Raw genomic sequence first — 15,154 nt, 5'->3', positions numbered from 1 at the left:
TAAGTTGGAGGCCTTACTTGCGTCCACTGTTTGCAGCAAGATAATGCGTATTCCAGCTGTTGCCTGTGAATGCGTACACAAATAGTCCCCCTCCTTTCCAGTCCCAAAAATGTCTCGGACTAGGGCTCAGCTTAGAGGGTAGCCGGCAGTGTTGCTGCTGTAAAAGAACTAGTCTAAAGATTTCCTGCGGTGCACAGAGGATCTTTCGGTCGACTCAGAATCTACCAAGGCAACTATGCAGGTCAGTTGATGCACACCACCACAGCTGGCGGAGTCTTTCGGATCTAGGGAACCTCAACTCCTGGCTTGCACAGCTTGCAAACACGCAACCACCCGACTTACAAATGACTTTTATGATCTCCAACAATTGATATAGTCCACTTTCGACGATCGAAGCTGCCAGAGAGAGTTTTCGAAGCGTAAGTGGCCGGATCGCAGGGCGTGGTCGGGCGAGCCGTTGGCGAAGGAGGCGCAACGTCAGATAATTTAACGGGCGCAAAAGTCCTCCTCTAGCTAGCAAATTTCTCTGGCGGGCATCATCAGACGACGGAGAACGGGGTTCCAGGACGATCGAGGGCGCGGACGTCGCGATAGAGGGACGGAGGGTAGCAGGGTGGTTGTCGAAGTCAAACAAAAGGCGTTGAGGATGGGAGACAGCCCGAAGGAGAGAAGGGCAGGCAATTAGGGCTCAAGGCGGCGGTCACTGGACTCGCAAGCCCCAATGCCGCCCGGCGCTTATCTTAGCGCTTGGCTGCCTCTTGCCAACTTCGCTCTCAACATCTCTCGTTCTATTGCAATAAAAACACGGAGGCCTTCACAATGCTTTGGTGGCAGACTCTTTTCCAGCTCTCGCTGCTAAGCTCGGTCGCCCTCCCAGCCGCTGCCGCCGCAGCAAGCTGGGGGTTCACTGATGCCACCGTGTCAGTTCAGACCAAGGGCGCCGGAGTCGGTGCTGGTTTTAAGGAAGAGTGCGCTCCCTGTGTTTCTCTATCTCAATTTTGATGCGACTATAGCGGAAACTAACTAACTGGTATCGCATTTTAGAATTCCTCGGAACGGCGCCCTCTCGAGCCCCGTCTCCCTCGGCAACGCGGATACCCTCAAAGTGGCCCTGACGACGCAGGAAGGAAAGTCAGCGAAAAGCGCTCACCAGGTCTTTTTGATGCTTCAAGACCCGAAGACTGGATTGGACATTTCCTACCCCTTCTCCGTCAAGGGCAATGGCAAATCTCGAGTCGAATTGGTACGGAGGATGTAGCTCCAGTCGGAAACAACTAGCTGACGTGGCCTAGACATGGAAGGACCTTCCCGTCCAGTTCCTCTCTACCTCCGAACCGCTTGATGCGAGAATCTTGATCGGATCGTTCGGAAGCTCCGCTGCATACAACAAGCCCGCGTTTCAGCTGTCTCTAGCCCGTAATCCGAACGAGCCTGTACCGACATACGAGGTCTCGCGATACGGACAGCTCCCTGAGATCCACCACATCTTCAAGAGCGATCCTCAGAGCCCGCCCGTTGCCGTTACGCTTTTATTCATTGCGATAGTGTTGGCCATCTTCCCTGTTCTCGGCGGCGTGGTAAGTACCCTCTATACATCTCCTTGTGCAACCACCGCGGCGTGGCTGACTTGTCTTTTAGTGGCTCTACCTCGGTGCCAATATCAACCATCTCCCCGTAGCATTGAAGTCGGCTCCTATCCCTCACGCCGTGTTCCTTGGCTCGCTCCTCGCCATTGAAGGCATCTTCTTCCTGTACTACACTTCCTGGACCCTGTTCCAGATCCTCCCGGCCGTTGCTGCCGCTGGAACCGTTGCATTTATTAGCGGTAGCCGTGCGCTTGGAGAAGTCCAGGGCAGACGTCTGGCTGGTCTCCGGTGAACGACACTGCGCGTGGCATGATTTGTCCGCGAAACCGTCTCCACCTCTCAATACAGCAACCAAGTCGCCCTAGCATAAGTGTGTAAAATAAATATACGCATCTACCTACCACAAGTTGTATGTCCATTTAAGAATAGTGTCCAAGCCTTCTTTTGCGGTTGCTGGCCTATTGTACCTGACGTCACACCACTTTGTCCCAATTCGGGCTAGCTCCGATACCTCCGACCGCATCCCCAAATTTCATCCGACTCAGAACAGCTTCCTAATCACCACAAAACAAAATCTAGCACATAATCTATACCCATGGGCTCATCGGCTTCTAAACCGGCGCGCTCAGCCGCCCAGGCCTCGCGCCGCCAATATCCCAAACAACCATCTGCACCCTCTCCCGCATCAAGACCTCCGACACAGCGACCACCACCTCCGGCCCCCTCACCGGCATCTCGACAACCAAAGATTCCACCCCAGAGTCCTGCACAGGGCCCAACGTATCATTCGAAAGAGAAAGCCTCCTTGGAGAAATCTTCTGGTGCGTCACCACTTACACCATGTTACAAGTACAGAGGCGGTATCGCCACACATGCACCCCAAACATAACACTCTGTTCAACATTCATACTTCGTATGCTAGCTCTAATATTTCTCTAGCAATCGACCTTGACGGGCGCGATCCACACTTCGCAGCCTCTCTTCGCTCTATCGGTCCTGTAACACCCAACCCTACACTCTCGCACTCCAGCACCTTCAACCAGACACACCCACCATCCGTCTTCCCATCGACGTCCACAAACCCCGCTTTGCTAGCCGTCACAGCACGCCAGCGGATCACCAGAGAAGCGGAAGCTGAAGCTGAGGAGCTGGGTAAGGGCGGTTTTGAAGGGAGGAGATACCTCGATGCGTATACGATTAGGCAGATATTGGCTATGCGCGATAGACAAGGACTCGGCGCGGAAGAAATTGAACGGGCATTGAGGCTTAAGAGAGGGATTGTGGGGAGAGTTGGTGCTGCTAAGGGAGTATTTGGGGTTGTGTGAGGCTGAGCCTGGCGGAGGTTATTTGTGTGGTGATAGTGTATATTATTTGAGCTTGGTTTGCTTTTGGGATGAAATAGAATGAAATACGGTGTTGAGTAAGGTATATGTGCTCGCTCTTTTCATGTATCATAAGTCAGAGAAGCTCTTTCTAAAAGTGACATCAAAGCTGAGACATCATCATTTATCCAAATCACTGCCATAATCCCGAATTCTGTGCTCTGCCAGCAGCACTCAGCACATCCGTCCACTCATCAAAGCGTATACCTAAAAAGCGGACTCTTATCACCCATAGCTAACAGCTCATCATCACTATATCTCTCTCGAATCTCCTCCTCCCCCATCCTCTCTTTTTTCTTATTCGCCCACTTGAAGCTCAATTCCAGCACCAAAGAAACAAGCAACGCTGTGCCCCCCAGCGCCAAACTCAATCCGAACCCAGTGTAATAATAAGGTTCCTCGCTGTCGATATACATGTAACTTCCAACAACTCCTCCAATATTTCCAATGCATATATTAAACGCCAGCCCGATTGCCCTTCTACCAGAGGGTGCCAGGTTATTCGCCGTCCACGACGTCGTCGCAGGATGGATTGGGTAGATGCCCATAGTCGTCAGGATGATAGCAAAGAAGGCTGGGCCAACGCGCGTGTCTAGTTCGCCGTGAAGAGACACCATAACGGCGTAACCGGTTACGACGAGGCATAGTGGGATCGCGACAAAAGGCATGCGCCAATAGAACCGGTCAGAAAGCTTGCTGAAGAAGACGGCGGAGATTGCGCCGGCCACGTAAGGGGGCACGGTCATGAGCTGGGCGTTTGTGTCGCGGAAGCCCATGGCTTTGGTGATTGTGGGAAGGAAGAATTTCGTTCCTATAGGTGACTATCAGTATGGAATCGGCAAGTAGGTAGGAAGGGTTGGCCGTACCGTACGAACAAGCCGACTGCGCCAGCAGAATAAACGCAAGCATGTACATGCGCCAGTTCAGTAATGTCGCCTTGATGTCCTTCCAATTTGCCTTCTTTTTCTCCTCCTTAAAGTGTCCGCCCTCCTTGATGAAATGTTGCAGCTCAAGGTATCGAATTTCCTCGGGCTCGAGCCAACTGCCTGACTTTCTGGGCGAGTCGATGAGGAGGAAGAAGCACATAGCTCCTAGGACGACGGTGGCGATGCCCTCGAGGATGAAAATCCATCGCCAACCATCTTGGCCGCCGACTCCGTCCATCTGCGCGATGCCGGCACTACGCATGTTAGCTTGCTTTAATTATAGGGGCCTGTGTTTGACATACGCAAGAAGACCTGAAAATGCACCGCTAAGGGCGGATGCGCAGTAGAAGATCGCCAGCCTAGTCGAGAGTTCTTTGGGCATATACCAGATTGTGCAGAGGTAGACGGCACCGGGGAAGAAACCTGCCCTGTAGTCCTTTAGTTTACTTGTTCGCATTTGAGGCTTCAAGCACGTACTCGAACACACCCAGAAGGATGCGGACAACCAGCAATCCTGCAAAGTTCTGTACTAGCCCGGTCAGGGTCATGATGATTCCCCAGCAAGTGATGAGTATGCCGAGATAGAAAGAGGGGCGGGTGAAGTTCTTGAGGAGCATGTTGCTTGGAACCTCTGCCCGGGTTAGCCTGCCTCGGTCATCTCATATGATATATCTTGCAAGAGTGCCATACCCAGAAGAACATATGGGATGAAGAAGATCGAAAGCACGATATTGTACTGAATGCCCGACATGCCAAGGTCTTCGATGAGTCCCTCAATCTTCGCATTACCGATATTGGCGCGGTCGAGGTGTGAAATGAGGTACAAAACAGCCAGCATGGGGATTAAACGGATATCAACCTGGGCAACGTGTCAGTAGCAGCCTCTATCACGTACGAGGTAGAGGTCTGACCTTCCATAGCAGCTTCTTCCTCGCCTCAGGTGGGTAGTTAGTGTAGAAGTCCGCATCTTCAGAGCTCAACCCAAGCACTTGAATGTTGTCAATGGCCACAGTCTGCTGTGTCTTTTCGATATGGTCTGGGTCATGAATTTTCTCATCAACGACAATGTCAGCACGGTTGGTTGCAGCCATCTTGGAACGCCTAGAATCGACTTGGAACTCAGTACTCAAGACTCAGCCACCCCATCCTCTTCGATCGGCGGCAGCTCCCTTTATATCCTCGGCCATTGTAAGCATCCAACGTGGAGAGGGGCAGGAAGTACGAGCTCAGCAGCGGAAAAGCAACGGCCACAACATAAAATTGGAACCTTTCGTTGCCAAGCTTACCTAGGAGCAGCCTCGTGAACGCAGGGTTGCGGGCGAAAAGCTCATGGTGAAGCTGCGTAAGCACAATGCGGGGGCATCACATCCCGGGCCAAGGAAGGGCCAAGATGATGATCCCCAGTTGTGGAAGGCGTGGGGTATGGATCCCCCGGTTTGGGTGACAGCTTGCGGGGTAAAGGGAGTTGGATTCTTTTTTTGCTATGGGGGAGAGTCATTTACGGGTTATCCGAGCTAGTGGCCTTACTTCTCCGCCCATATTTGGGCGGTTCTCCGGTATAAATCCGCTAGAAGAATTGGCAGAAGTTACGAAACCGACAGTGTCGGAGAGGAATCCGACATACCATAAATGGACAACCTCGGAACTCCCAGCAACCGGCAATTTCCTTATCCCAAGTGTGTTCAATGTTACTCTATACCGCGGTAAGTGTCTGAAGTACATAACTAGCAGCTCACAGACGTAAAGGTGCAGGCAAGTTTCAGAATACCGGAAGCACAGGATCCAAGTACAAAGACAGATTCATTTCAGTAGTAACCACATATATTGGCATTCTAAATCACTAAAACATTAGAACCTACGCCAGAATCCCTCTCACAATCTCCTCTACCTCCCTGAGGACCACATCCTTCATCCCAGCTGCATCGACAACTACGACATCCCGCTCTTCCTCTGGGCTCTCCAAAGCCTCCAACTGCGAATCGACCATAGTAGACGCCATGTAATGCGCCTCCACTTTCGATCTCAGAATCAACCGCTCCTGGAGCTCCGTCTTGTTTTCTTTGCCAACAAACAAGTGGATAAATGTAACATTTACGGGGTCCTCCAATAGATACATCAATTTCCGTAATTCGTCGCGGTAGGACCTCTTGAGTGCGGAACAGGTGACGACAATTCCCGCCGAGGTGGATGGTTGGAGTAGGCGGTCCATAACGGCTCCACGTATGTGAGAGAGCCATTCCCATCTGTCTGAATCCGAAAGTGGGATACCAGACGCCATCTTCGCGCGGGAGACACGAGAGTGCATGTCGTCGCCTTCGATTGTTGTGATCCTGAATTTTGTCGAGAGGTGAAGTCCGGCGGTGGATTTCCCTGAGCCACAGGCTCCTGTCAGGAAGATCACATTCTTAGGTGATGATTGGGCTGCGGTTGACGACCAGACTTGCCGACGGAATTGATGTACGAACCGGGTCACAAAGTCTTGAGTTAGTCCTGGTGCGTTTCGAAGAGACGGGGCGGCAGACTGGCTTTTCTTGGTGTCGTATAGTAGGACGCGGGCTGGTGAATCGTTGCCGTATTTCTTGGCGAAGAAGTCAAGGAGCTTGATAGGTGGGTTGCGTTTTGGGTCGAGGTTTGAGCGAAGACGGGCAAGCCACTCGTGCTTCGCCAAAGCTTCGAAAGTAAGCCCTGCCTGTTTCAGGAGGGGAAGGAGGTCACGAGTCCAGTGGTTTAGAGTTGGATTAGTAATGTTCATGACTTCTGCTGCAGTTGAGGATAGCGTCGCCTCAATAATGCTCGATGCCATGGTATCAACCGGAGTCCAGGACAGAATGTCGTCGAGCAGAGGAAGGGCCTTGACTGTCTCGGCTGTCTGGAAGATCATGGGGATAGCTTCGGTGGCGTTCCAGATACCGTGCTCCGTATCAGCCACGATTTGTCCAACTCGAAGGACCCGGGCTGCTAGGCCAGTTTGACGGCATGCACGGTTGACTACATGCTCGGTTACCAGCTTCGACTGCGCGTACCCCATTGATTGCGCATAACTGAGTGACTCTGGAAGTGCTTCTGGCACCCAGTTCCCTGGCGTGCGAGCAACCGTACTGACCGACGAGCAAAAGGAGAAATTTGCTGGAGTAGGACCTTGGGTGTCAAGGCAGAGGTCTACCAGATTGCGCGTGGCTGCGATGCAAGGCTGTTCAAAGCTCTCTAGTGTCCAGTTGAAGTTGACAGACCAGGCGCAGTGCATGACGGCCGTGACCGAGCTGATGATCTCTTCGTAGACGTCTTCAGGCAAGCCTAACCTCACACTGTTCGATAGGTCAGCGGGCAACGCAACGATTTTGCGTTCTTCGTCTGGTGTGAGGCTAGACAACAAAAAGCGAGCATGCAAGCTCTGCCGCACTCGTTGTAGAGCTGACAGAAGCGATGAAGCGCGAACGAGACAGTATACTTTGCGTACGCGCTCGGCGCGGATCAGCTGGGCAACAATATGCGCACCCAGAGATCCGGTGGCACCAGTTACAACGATATGCTCGCCGTTATCGTCCCTCGGAACTGGGACATGCTCCTTGAAGCCACGGCTGTATTTCTCAATAAGATATTCCATCCGATCTTCAATTGGGATTTGCTGCTGAGGACCTCTCCCAAGTCTTAACCGAGTAAGTTCGTCAGCCATGGCTTGTATGGACGGGTTTTCAAAGACAAAGTTCTGGGAAAGCTTCTGGCCACCAAGATTCAGCGTCTTTAAGATGGCACTTCGTAGTCGGAGAGACTGTATGCTATCAACGCCCAGACTGAACACATCAGTAGAATCCTGCAACGCAGATGGCTCAATGGACGACGAAATTTCGAGGAGGCTGTTGCGGAGGAAGGTGATCAATTCATCACCTTCAAACACTTGGCTCCCACTGGAATCCTCCTGGTCGTAGACATGGCTAATCTGCTCTGCGAAATCGCGGTAAAACGCAGAGCGAATAACGGTGCCCTTGTCCGTTTTCCTATAAACAGTATCGGCGGGCAGAACACGGATCATGTCTCGGGAAATATACGCATAAGCAGGACTCTCCGCGTTGCACTGCTCGATTGCTGGGAAGACAGAGTCGATAATTTGCTCATCTGTCTCATCAGTACGTCCTTCAGCGCGGATTAGGAACAGCCCTAGCCGAGATCTGTTGGAGCCAAACGCTATTGCTTCACCAACATTTGGATGATTGCGAGCGACGCCTTCAATGACCAGCGGGTTTGCCTTCTCGCCATTCTCCAGCACAAGTGTATCATCTAGACGAGCGTAATATCGCCACGCGTTCTCCTTCGTAGGATGCTTTTCAAACAGATCTTTCGTCGCGTACGCCCCATCTGGTCGGTTACTTGCCACCTTTGATGGCCATCCCTCGAGGATACACAGCTCGTAAATACCAGGCATCTGTTCCTCCCATCGGATAAAAGGTAGCAACGACGGGCCTGGGCGCACGTAATCCCAATCCGTGTCGGAGCGATCCCGAAACGAGGTCATAAGCTGGCCTGTCTCAGTAGTTCCGTAATGAGAAACGAGACGAACTCCGTTCTGAGCAAGTTTGTCGCCGATTGGCTTGGGGCAGGACGAGCCACCAAACATCACTAGCTCCAATCTAGCGAGCAACTTCATGCTTTCCTCCGATTCCGAGAGCAGTTTCAGGCCATACGGAACGGCGTAGAGGACTTCGATATCCGGATGCTCCTGAAGCGTCGTGTGCAAGTAGAAACCCGTCAGAGGAAGTTCCGCATTGTACATGTAAATCAATTTCTCGGAATGGACTGCGCGGAAAAGACAGCTGATACCATGCGCATGATAAAGAGGCAGCGTAATAAAACCCCTGAGGCCAAAGTTATTGGCATAGTTCTTCAATGCGCCGGAGTGTGTCTGGTAAATTGGCTTCGGGTGGCCGGTCGAGCCGCTAGAATGGATGATCCAGGTGATGTGTTTGTTCTCTACTAGACCGTCCAGTTCAGCTTTTGGCAGCTTCAACGTGCTGTTGACATAATCTTCACGCCTAAGCACCGGTTGCAATACAGTTCCGGTCCTCTGGGTCGCCTTCTTCGCCACGCCATTAAAGGCAGGATATGCAATGAGGAGAGAAGCCTTGGTGTTCTTGAGCAGACTGACGTATGCGTCTTCCGCAATGCGAGTTGACAACAGCAGAACCGTATGTCCCAGTCGCGAGATCGCAAGTAAAGTAATCAGGTACTCAAAGTCAGAAGGACCGAGCAAACCAACCACTTGCACTGGATCATCAGACGTTCGGCGTTGTGAAATCACACGCGCATAATGGACTGAAGCGGCTTCAACTAGATTGTGCAGCTATTCTTATCCATTAGCTCCTGGCATTGTTGTTACTGATCTCAAGAGCGCACCTCACGCGGTGTATAATATTTATACACTGTCCCCTCAACGGGGTACGCCACAATAGGCTCATCAGCCTTATCTCCCCAGGCTCGAACCCGTACAAGATCATCGATAGTGTATATGGTCTGCTCTTCAACCTCCGTCACCGAAGTCGCTGGTGAGCCCTGGCTGACTGGCGGGGTCAAGACATCACTAGAATTCGATGCCGGTGTTGCTGGTCTTAGGACAGCTGGTGACGCCATCATGGTAGTTTCTCAAACGAGTAATGTGCAGAAAGGACCAAATCAAGAGATGGTCCAGCACGACTTATAAAATCAGAGGTATCAGACTCCATCTCGGAATCCCACTGCCGTAACGGCTCGGAGGGCCACCAATTCCAGAAAAGCGAATCATGGAGAAAAGTCCGGTTAGCTGATTCCATTAATGGTGCGAAAATAAGTTGTGGAGAGAATGCGGAGATCCCTGCTTTTCCGCCAGAAGGTGGGTCTGGCGGATTTATGGCGGAAGTCCCTGTCGGTACAATCCTACACTGTTGTTCAGAGTGTGTACCTTACTATGAAGCCAGGCTATGCTCGGTTGAGTTGGAAACCAGACATTTCAGAAAATCCCCTAATAACGCAGGAAAGTCAGGCAGGCCAGTGAGCTTGTTGGCTATTCCGTGGTTGCGAAATTCAGGGTACCACTTATTCAACCTGAATGCCTTTGCTTACTCAAGCTCTTGCCGTTAAAGAAATTACTCTGAAGAGATGTGATCAGAATATTGCTTATTGTTCTCGCTATAAAATAGACTAATTATCAGGGTTACAAGGACGATATCAAACGGATGTTAATCTTGACTGCTGACTAGTATCTAAACGGTAAACTTTGTCTTGTTTATAGGAGCAGCATCCATTGCAGCCTTCTTCACGGCCTCTTCCCCAGCCTCATCAAAGATATCATAGCCCCAGAAAGCCGGAAAGTTGAACCGCTTATGGCGCTCGAGGGCTGCAAGAGTCGCAAACGCGTCGTCAGGTAAGCGCTTGACTTGAAGGTTTGCCGCAATCCGGGACGGCGTGACACTCTTGGACAAGACAACCGTTCCACGCTGCACGGCCCAGCTGGCCAGTAGTGGGCCAGGGTCCATGCTCAGCTGGCCTGCCACAGTATGAACGACGGGATCGTCGACCGTGCGCGGCTCGCCGGTCTGGTTGTTCCCTAGCGGCGAGTATGCTTCGATTATAATACCTTTGCTTTGACAGTAGCGAAGAAGGTCGGGTTGTTGGAGGTACGGATGGGCTTCAATCTGGTTGGCGGCAGGGACGACGGAGACCTTGCTTAAGAGATCTTCGAGTCGGCGGACGTTGAAGTTTGAAACACCAATGGCGCGAACTTTGCCGGTGTTCAGCAGTTTCTCCATGGCTCTGTAAGTTGTGACATAGTCGATATCGGCTAGCTGGAATACACCGTTGTCGTCAAGGGGAAACCATTTGTCACTCGCTTTGAAGGCGCTGTTTGCTATTAGCACGGTTGTTTCGGCCAGGATTAGAGGTATTACCAAGGCCAGTGCATAAGATAAAGATCAAGGTATTCAACACCCAAATCCTTCAATGTCTTATCTAGTGCAGGCTCGACATCTTCTGGCGCATGTTTCGTGTTCCATAGTTTTCCAGTGAGGAAGATTTCCTCACGGGGCACGCCTGATTTGCGAATACCATTGCCAACTTCAGTCTCGTTGCGATAGATGGCAGCGCAGTCAATATGACGGTAACCCTGCTTCAACGCGACCTCCACGGAGTTTTCCACTTCCAATGGCTTGGCCTGCCATGTTCCGAATCCGACAGCCGGGATTTTTGCTCCAGTATTGAGGCTGAAATGGGAAGGAAGAGACATTGCGGAATAGCTAAGTCAGTGAACACTGGTATGAGAAAAACTAAAAGTAGAGAATACGTGGGTTCCTGCTGCTTAAAACTTGTGTCGGATCATGGTCGGAGAAGTATGTCGGAAAAGCGTCGACAAGATCTGGGTGGGTAGACATTGACGTCCGCTCGATAATGCGCAATGTGGACACTTTGTGGAACAGTGATGGAGAAACAGACCACGACCAGACGCTGAACTGCCTCTTAAGCCATCATATATGTAGCAGCACAGATTCATACCAAACTTTAACGGCGGATTAGGATAGAATGAGGATACCCAGAACTCACAGTACCCAGGAATCAACCCTCACCGCCCAATGTATCAGAGATCATTGGAGCGCGCAGCTGACAGGCATAAGTTCTTACGTAGGTCATCCCATGTAGGCTATAAACCATGTAAGTAATAGCTGCTTAACAAGCGAGAAGGGGTCTACCTATGGGCAAGCTGTCCAACTGCGGCCAAAAGTCAAGCATCAAGTCCTTGTCCGTCGCAAAACTATCAAACAAGTACTCAGTGCGTGGGTCCACAAAGTATTGTTCGTTCGAGCGATGTATTCCTGGGATTTGCATGTAATTTCCGTCCGGCTCTGCCAGAGAAGAATCTGGCGCCATGTGCTCTGGATCCCGTATATGGCCATATCTTGAGTTTTCAGTCATTGGCAACTCGTCATCATTCGGAACTGCAGCCATATTTGAAACACTGGTCGGTTCCGTATGTTCACGGGAAGCTTCAGCAAAAGGTGGCCTTAAGCCTAGGCGCTCTAACTCTCGGCGGAGGCCCTGCAGGATAGCGCTGTATTTCCACGAGGGTGAATTTCGGGAAGTTGCATCTGCCAGATGGTGCTGAGCCGTCTCAGATAATCGGTAGAGAGTTGGCTCGTCTAGAGAAAACGAGTACGCCTCGTAGATGAAGCTGCCGCTGATTTGAGGTATTCTTCCTCGCCGCACCTGGATAAGATAGATATAGATGATGGAGAGAGCGTTGAATGCGATATACTGTGAGTACCAGAATGCATGGAATAGTTGATTTTCGCGAACAAAGGTGAGCACCATTTCGACTGCGTCTCGGGCTGCCGTTAGACACACTCCCAGATGGTGTACGTAGCTGGCTTCGCAGTCCGGCCATGTTCTCCCGTAGTTTCGCAGTAGTAGGGGTCGGGTAATAAACATGAGGAGGTGGTAACGTGCCAGCTGCAAAACTGTAAGCTGGCGCTGGAATATCGGAACGAGACTGCTGGGATGGATACTCCCGCTCAAAAGAGGTGGCAGTCTAGCATGCCACTCGGCGACGCTCTTGCACAAGGCTCCGATTGTATTCAATTGATCTCTGTGGGATATGCCCGCTACCACATAAGGTTCCTTGGCGGCTTGAGATAGCGTTCGAGCTAGCAGAGCATGGAACACTGGAGCATCCATCACACAGTCCCGCTTAGGAGAAGGGATTGGTGTAGGCAAGAGATCGGTGTCATTAACTCTTGCGGGGAGCTCCTCATCCAGATCCTCGTCATGCCACAAACGTGGTCTTCCTAAAATGACACTGATGTATTTGTCGAGGGTGTATGAACACCAAAGGATCCGACGCCGGCATTCTCTTTGTACTAGATCCTTCTCATCATCCTTTCTCGAGCGCCTGCTGTGTAGCCCAAGTGCCATCATTAGTTGAATTGTGGTACCCAGTGTAAACCAAGCTTTGTTCGCACGCGAAGAGCTCAACAGATACAGCACTATGAGAAATCGGGCCTGTGCCGACTCAAGCCTAGGTTCACCTATTTCCTGGGATAAAAGCTGCTCGGCTTTGGCAAAGTAGAGCTCGCTAGTTTTCCAACAAGCATCGTCCGCGTCCGTTATACGGCCGTTAGCGTCTGAACGAAACATGGTCGCAGTGCTGAAAACCATCAAGAGCACCGCATGAGAGGCGGAGGACTGTTCGCGCACAGAACGGCCGCCATCAAATTGTGTATCCTCTCTGTATAGCTCACGAATTTCCCTTTCAATCGTTGGCTGGTGTAGTGTTCTGTACGTCGGACAAGCGAAGTCAAAGTAACGGCGAGCGAGGGCTTCTGCTTCTGCTCTGTCCGGCCATTCAAAATCACCCAACTGGACTTCTGGAGCGACCCGGTCCCCAAAGTGGAATATAGACGTCTTGGAGGTGCGATCTCGATCTCGCCCACTCGCTTGCGCGATATCCGACGGAGTAGCTGGGAGATCACGGACTGCCCATCCGAGAAATGAATGAGCTGAAGTAGGACCCCAGTATTGGTCGACGACCTCTGCTGTGGCCCGCTGCTCTGACGGCTGCGGCGCATATGGTGGCGTCGATTCACTCTCTGTCTCAAGCACAGTTTGCTGAGGAGTTGGGTTTGGGGAATCGTGTCTTGGCCGCGAGCTAGATGGGGGAGGGGTCACAGCGACACCGCGTTGATAGGTGGTGTTGTAGGTGCAGGCCAATTTCCGTCGAACACAGGGTGCGCAGGGGATCGTCCCAGTGCACGCTTTCTTCTTCGACTTGCAGGCATCGCAGGCTCGCGTCACCTTTCGCAATTTCCGCTGCCGTCCGCCTGAGGTGAAGCATGGACGTGGAGAGGGAGGGGAGTCTCTAACGAGTACTCCCTCCGAAGTTCTGGAGAGTCTCCGGCCAGCTTCCATAGATCTGACTTATCTGTTTCCTTTGGTTATATCGCGGCCTATTCTCGCAGCATATTCATTGATCAATGCACTTTTTGGGGCCACGTTCTTTTCCGACGAGCAGGGGCGGATATGTCAAGACCCAGTAACACCTCAGCTATCGAGCAGTCCAACCCAATGAGAGAAACGCAAGTATGGCCTGAACCGGGACTTCTATGAGATTATATGAACATATAAAAACTCGATTCGTCCGTCCCTGCAACATCTTGTTGACGGTGTTGATGCCAGACCACAGCCGGCGGAGGAAGCTGAATTGGGTTTAGCGCAAATTCACCCGCAGGGAATGTCAGTACACGTGACATGCTTTGATTTTTGAATCAAGGTACAGGCACAGCATGGCATTACCTACAGTCCTTAGCGAAGGTGATATGTGACTGTTAGGTCGGGTTATATCGGGAAGTTCCGTATGAACTGATTCCCCTTAACTACTCAGATATAATGGAAGGTTTTTCTCCGGAAACATTTTATGGAAAATCTGCCGTATCGTCCTTTTTGCCACTAAAGAAGAATGGAGATATTGGCATTCAGTATTAGAGGCAACTAGAATGCTACAAAGCCGCTAGGTGGTTGAGTATTTGGGAGTCAACATATTTAACACTCATGTTCTTTTTTTCAGTTGTTCTCACATAGATAGCATAAGCATATCAGGGATCCGTACATTATATATTCCAGCCCACACCGTGGAAAACTAAAACCGCGTTCAACCGAGAACCCAAAAGTTTGCAAGCAATGGTTTCAATATTGGAGAGACCACTACGTCCTAGGTGCATTTTCAAGGATCTTCATATAAGGCAACCACTTGGGCAAGAAAGAATCCGCTGATATCACTGCGTTTTATGTCAAATTGGGACTAAAGACTTGAAAATAAATCAGATGAACCTGACCTGGATCAGAAGACATATCCAGCCAGAACATCGTCATTCAAACCGAACCAGTGAAGCTGCTGAAGGGCAAGACTTCGACCCGGCTGCACTACTTAACTGCATCTACAGTCATAAGGCCTGAAAGATTTGCTTGACAACTCTATACCAAGACAACCAGGGGCGTAAGTGTTACGGTCTCTGGCACAATGTCTCCATAAGGTCCACGTTTGGCTTGCGGTGAGTATCATGGGATGTTGCGCAGTATGACGGAGGCCGACCATGAACAAAGTCTGTCCGCAGACGAGTTTCTCGCCACATTGGGCAGACTTGTGCTCTGGTTTGCCCATCGAATCATCCTAACATGCAGACGAGAACTGCCGATCAAGAGGGAAGATTACCGTACTATGCAGGATTTCGCAAAAATCTTGAAGTCATGT

The 15,154-nt window shown here is 51.1% G+C and overlaps 6 protein-coding genes across 6 annotated transcripts, besides 1 other annotated feature; 2 read left to right on the top strand and 4 right to left on the bottom strand.

The window, feature by feature from the left end:
- Positions 1–15,154: part of a sequence feature (contig 1.26 403..389371(1)) that runs on past both edges of the window.
- ANIA_01683 (putative oligosaccharyltransferase subunit ribophorin II) lies at positions 820–1,990 on the top strand (the record flags this gene model as incomplete). The annotated part of the gene is made up of 4 exons (XM_654195.2): positions 820–968; positions 1,045–1,243; positions 1,293–1,577; positions 1,639–1,990. The coding sequence occupies 4 exons, from the start codon at positions 820–822 to the stop codon at positions 1,876–1,878; spliced, it is 873 nt and encodes a 290-aa protein (XP_659287.1). The 3' UTR covers positions 1,879–1,990.
- Positions 2,182–3,012, top strand: ANIA_01682 (uncharacterized protein; the record flags this gene model as incomplete). Its single annotated transcript, XM_654194.2, has 2 exons — positions 2,182–2,407; positions 2,526–3,012. The coding sequence occupies 2 exons, from the start codon at positions 2,182–2,184 to the stop codon at positions 2,909–2,911; spliced, it is 612 nt and encodes a 203-aa protein (XP_659286.1). The 3' UTR covers positions 2,912–3,012.
- ANIA_01681 (putative MFS transporter) lies at positions 3,163–4,985 on the bottom strand (the record flags this gene model as incomplete). The annotated part of the gene is made up of 6 exons (XM_654193.1): positions 3,163–3,779; positions 3,835–4,148; positions 4,197–4,322; positions 4,372–4,525; positions 4,585–4,753; positions 4,806–4,985. The coding sequence occupies 6 exons, from the start codon at positions 4,983–4,985 to the stop codon at positions 3,163–3,165; spliced, it is 1,560 nt and encodes a 519-aa protein (XP_659285.1).
- On the bottom strand, positions 5,720–9,516 carry ANIA_01680 (uncharacterized protein; the record flags this gene model as incomplete). The annotated part of the gene is made up of 2 exons (XM_654192.2): positions 5,720–9,229; positions 9,283–9,516. 2 exons carry the CDS (start codon positions 9,514–9,516, stop codon positions 5,750–5,752), a joined length of 3,714 nt encoding a protein of 1,237 aa, XP_659284.2. The 3' UTR covers positions 5,720–5,749.
- ANIA_01679 (uncharacterized protein) lies at positions 10,125–11,143 on the bottom strand (the record flags this gene model as incomplete). The annotated part of the gene is made up of 2 exons (XM_654191.1): positions 10,125–10,761; positions 10,809–11,143. The coding sequence occupies 2 exons, from the start codon at positions 11,141–11,143 to the stop codon at positions 10,125–10,127; spliced, it is 972 nt and encodes a 323-aa protein (XP_659283.1).
- Positions 11,541–13,815, bottom strand: ANIA_01678 (uncharacterized protein; the record flags this gene model as incomplete). Its single annotated transcript, XM_654190.1, has 2 exons — positions 11,541–11,554; positions 11,604–13,815. 2 exons carry the CDS (start codon positions 13,813–13,815, stop codon positions 11,541–11,543), a joined length of 2,226 nt encoding a protein of 741 aa, XP_659282.1.

Source organism: Aspergillus nidulans, chromosome VII (assembly GCF_000011425.1).
Source record: "Aspergillus nidulans FGSC A4 chromosome VII".
Lineage (NCBI taxonomy): Eukaryota > Fungi > Ascomycota > Eurotiomycetes > Eurotiales > Aspergillaceae > Aspergillus > Aspergillus nidulans.
Note: the sequence above shows the minus strand (reverse complement) of the source record. Positions and strands in the feature narration are given on the sequence as shown.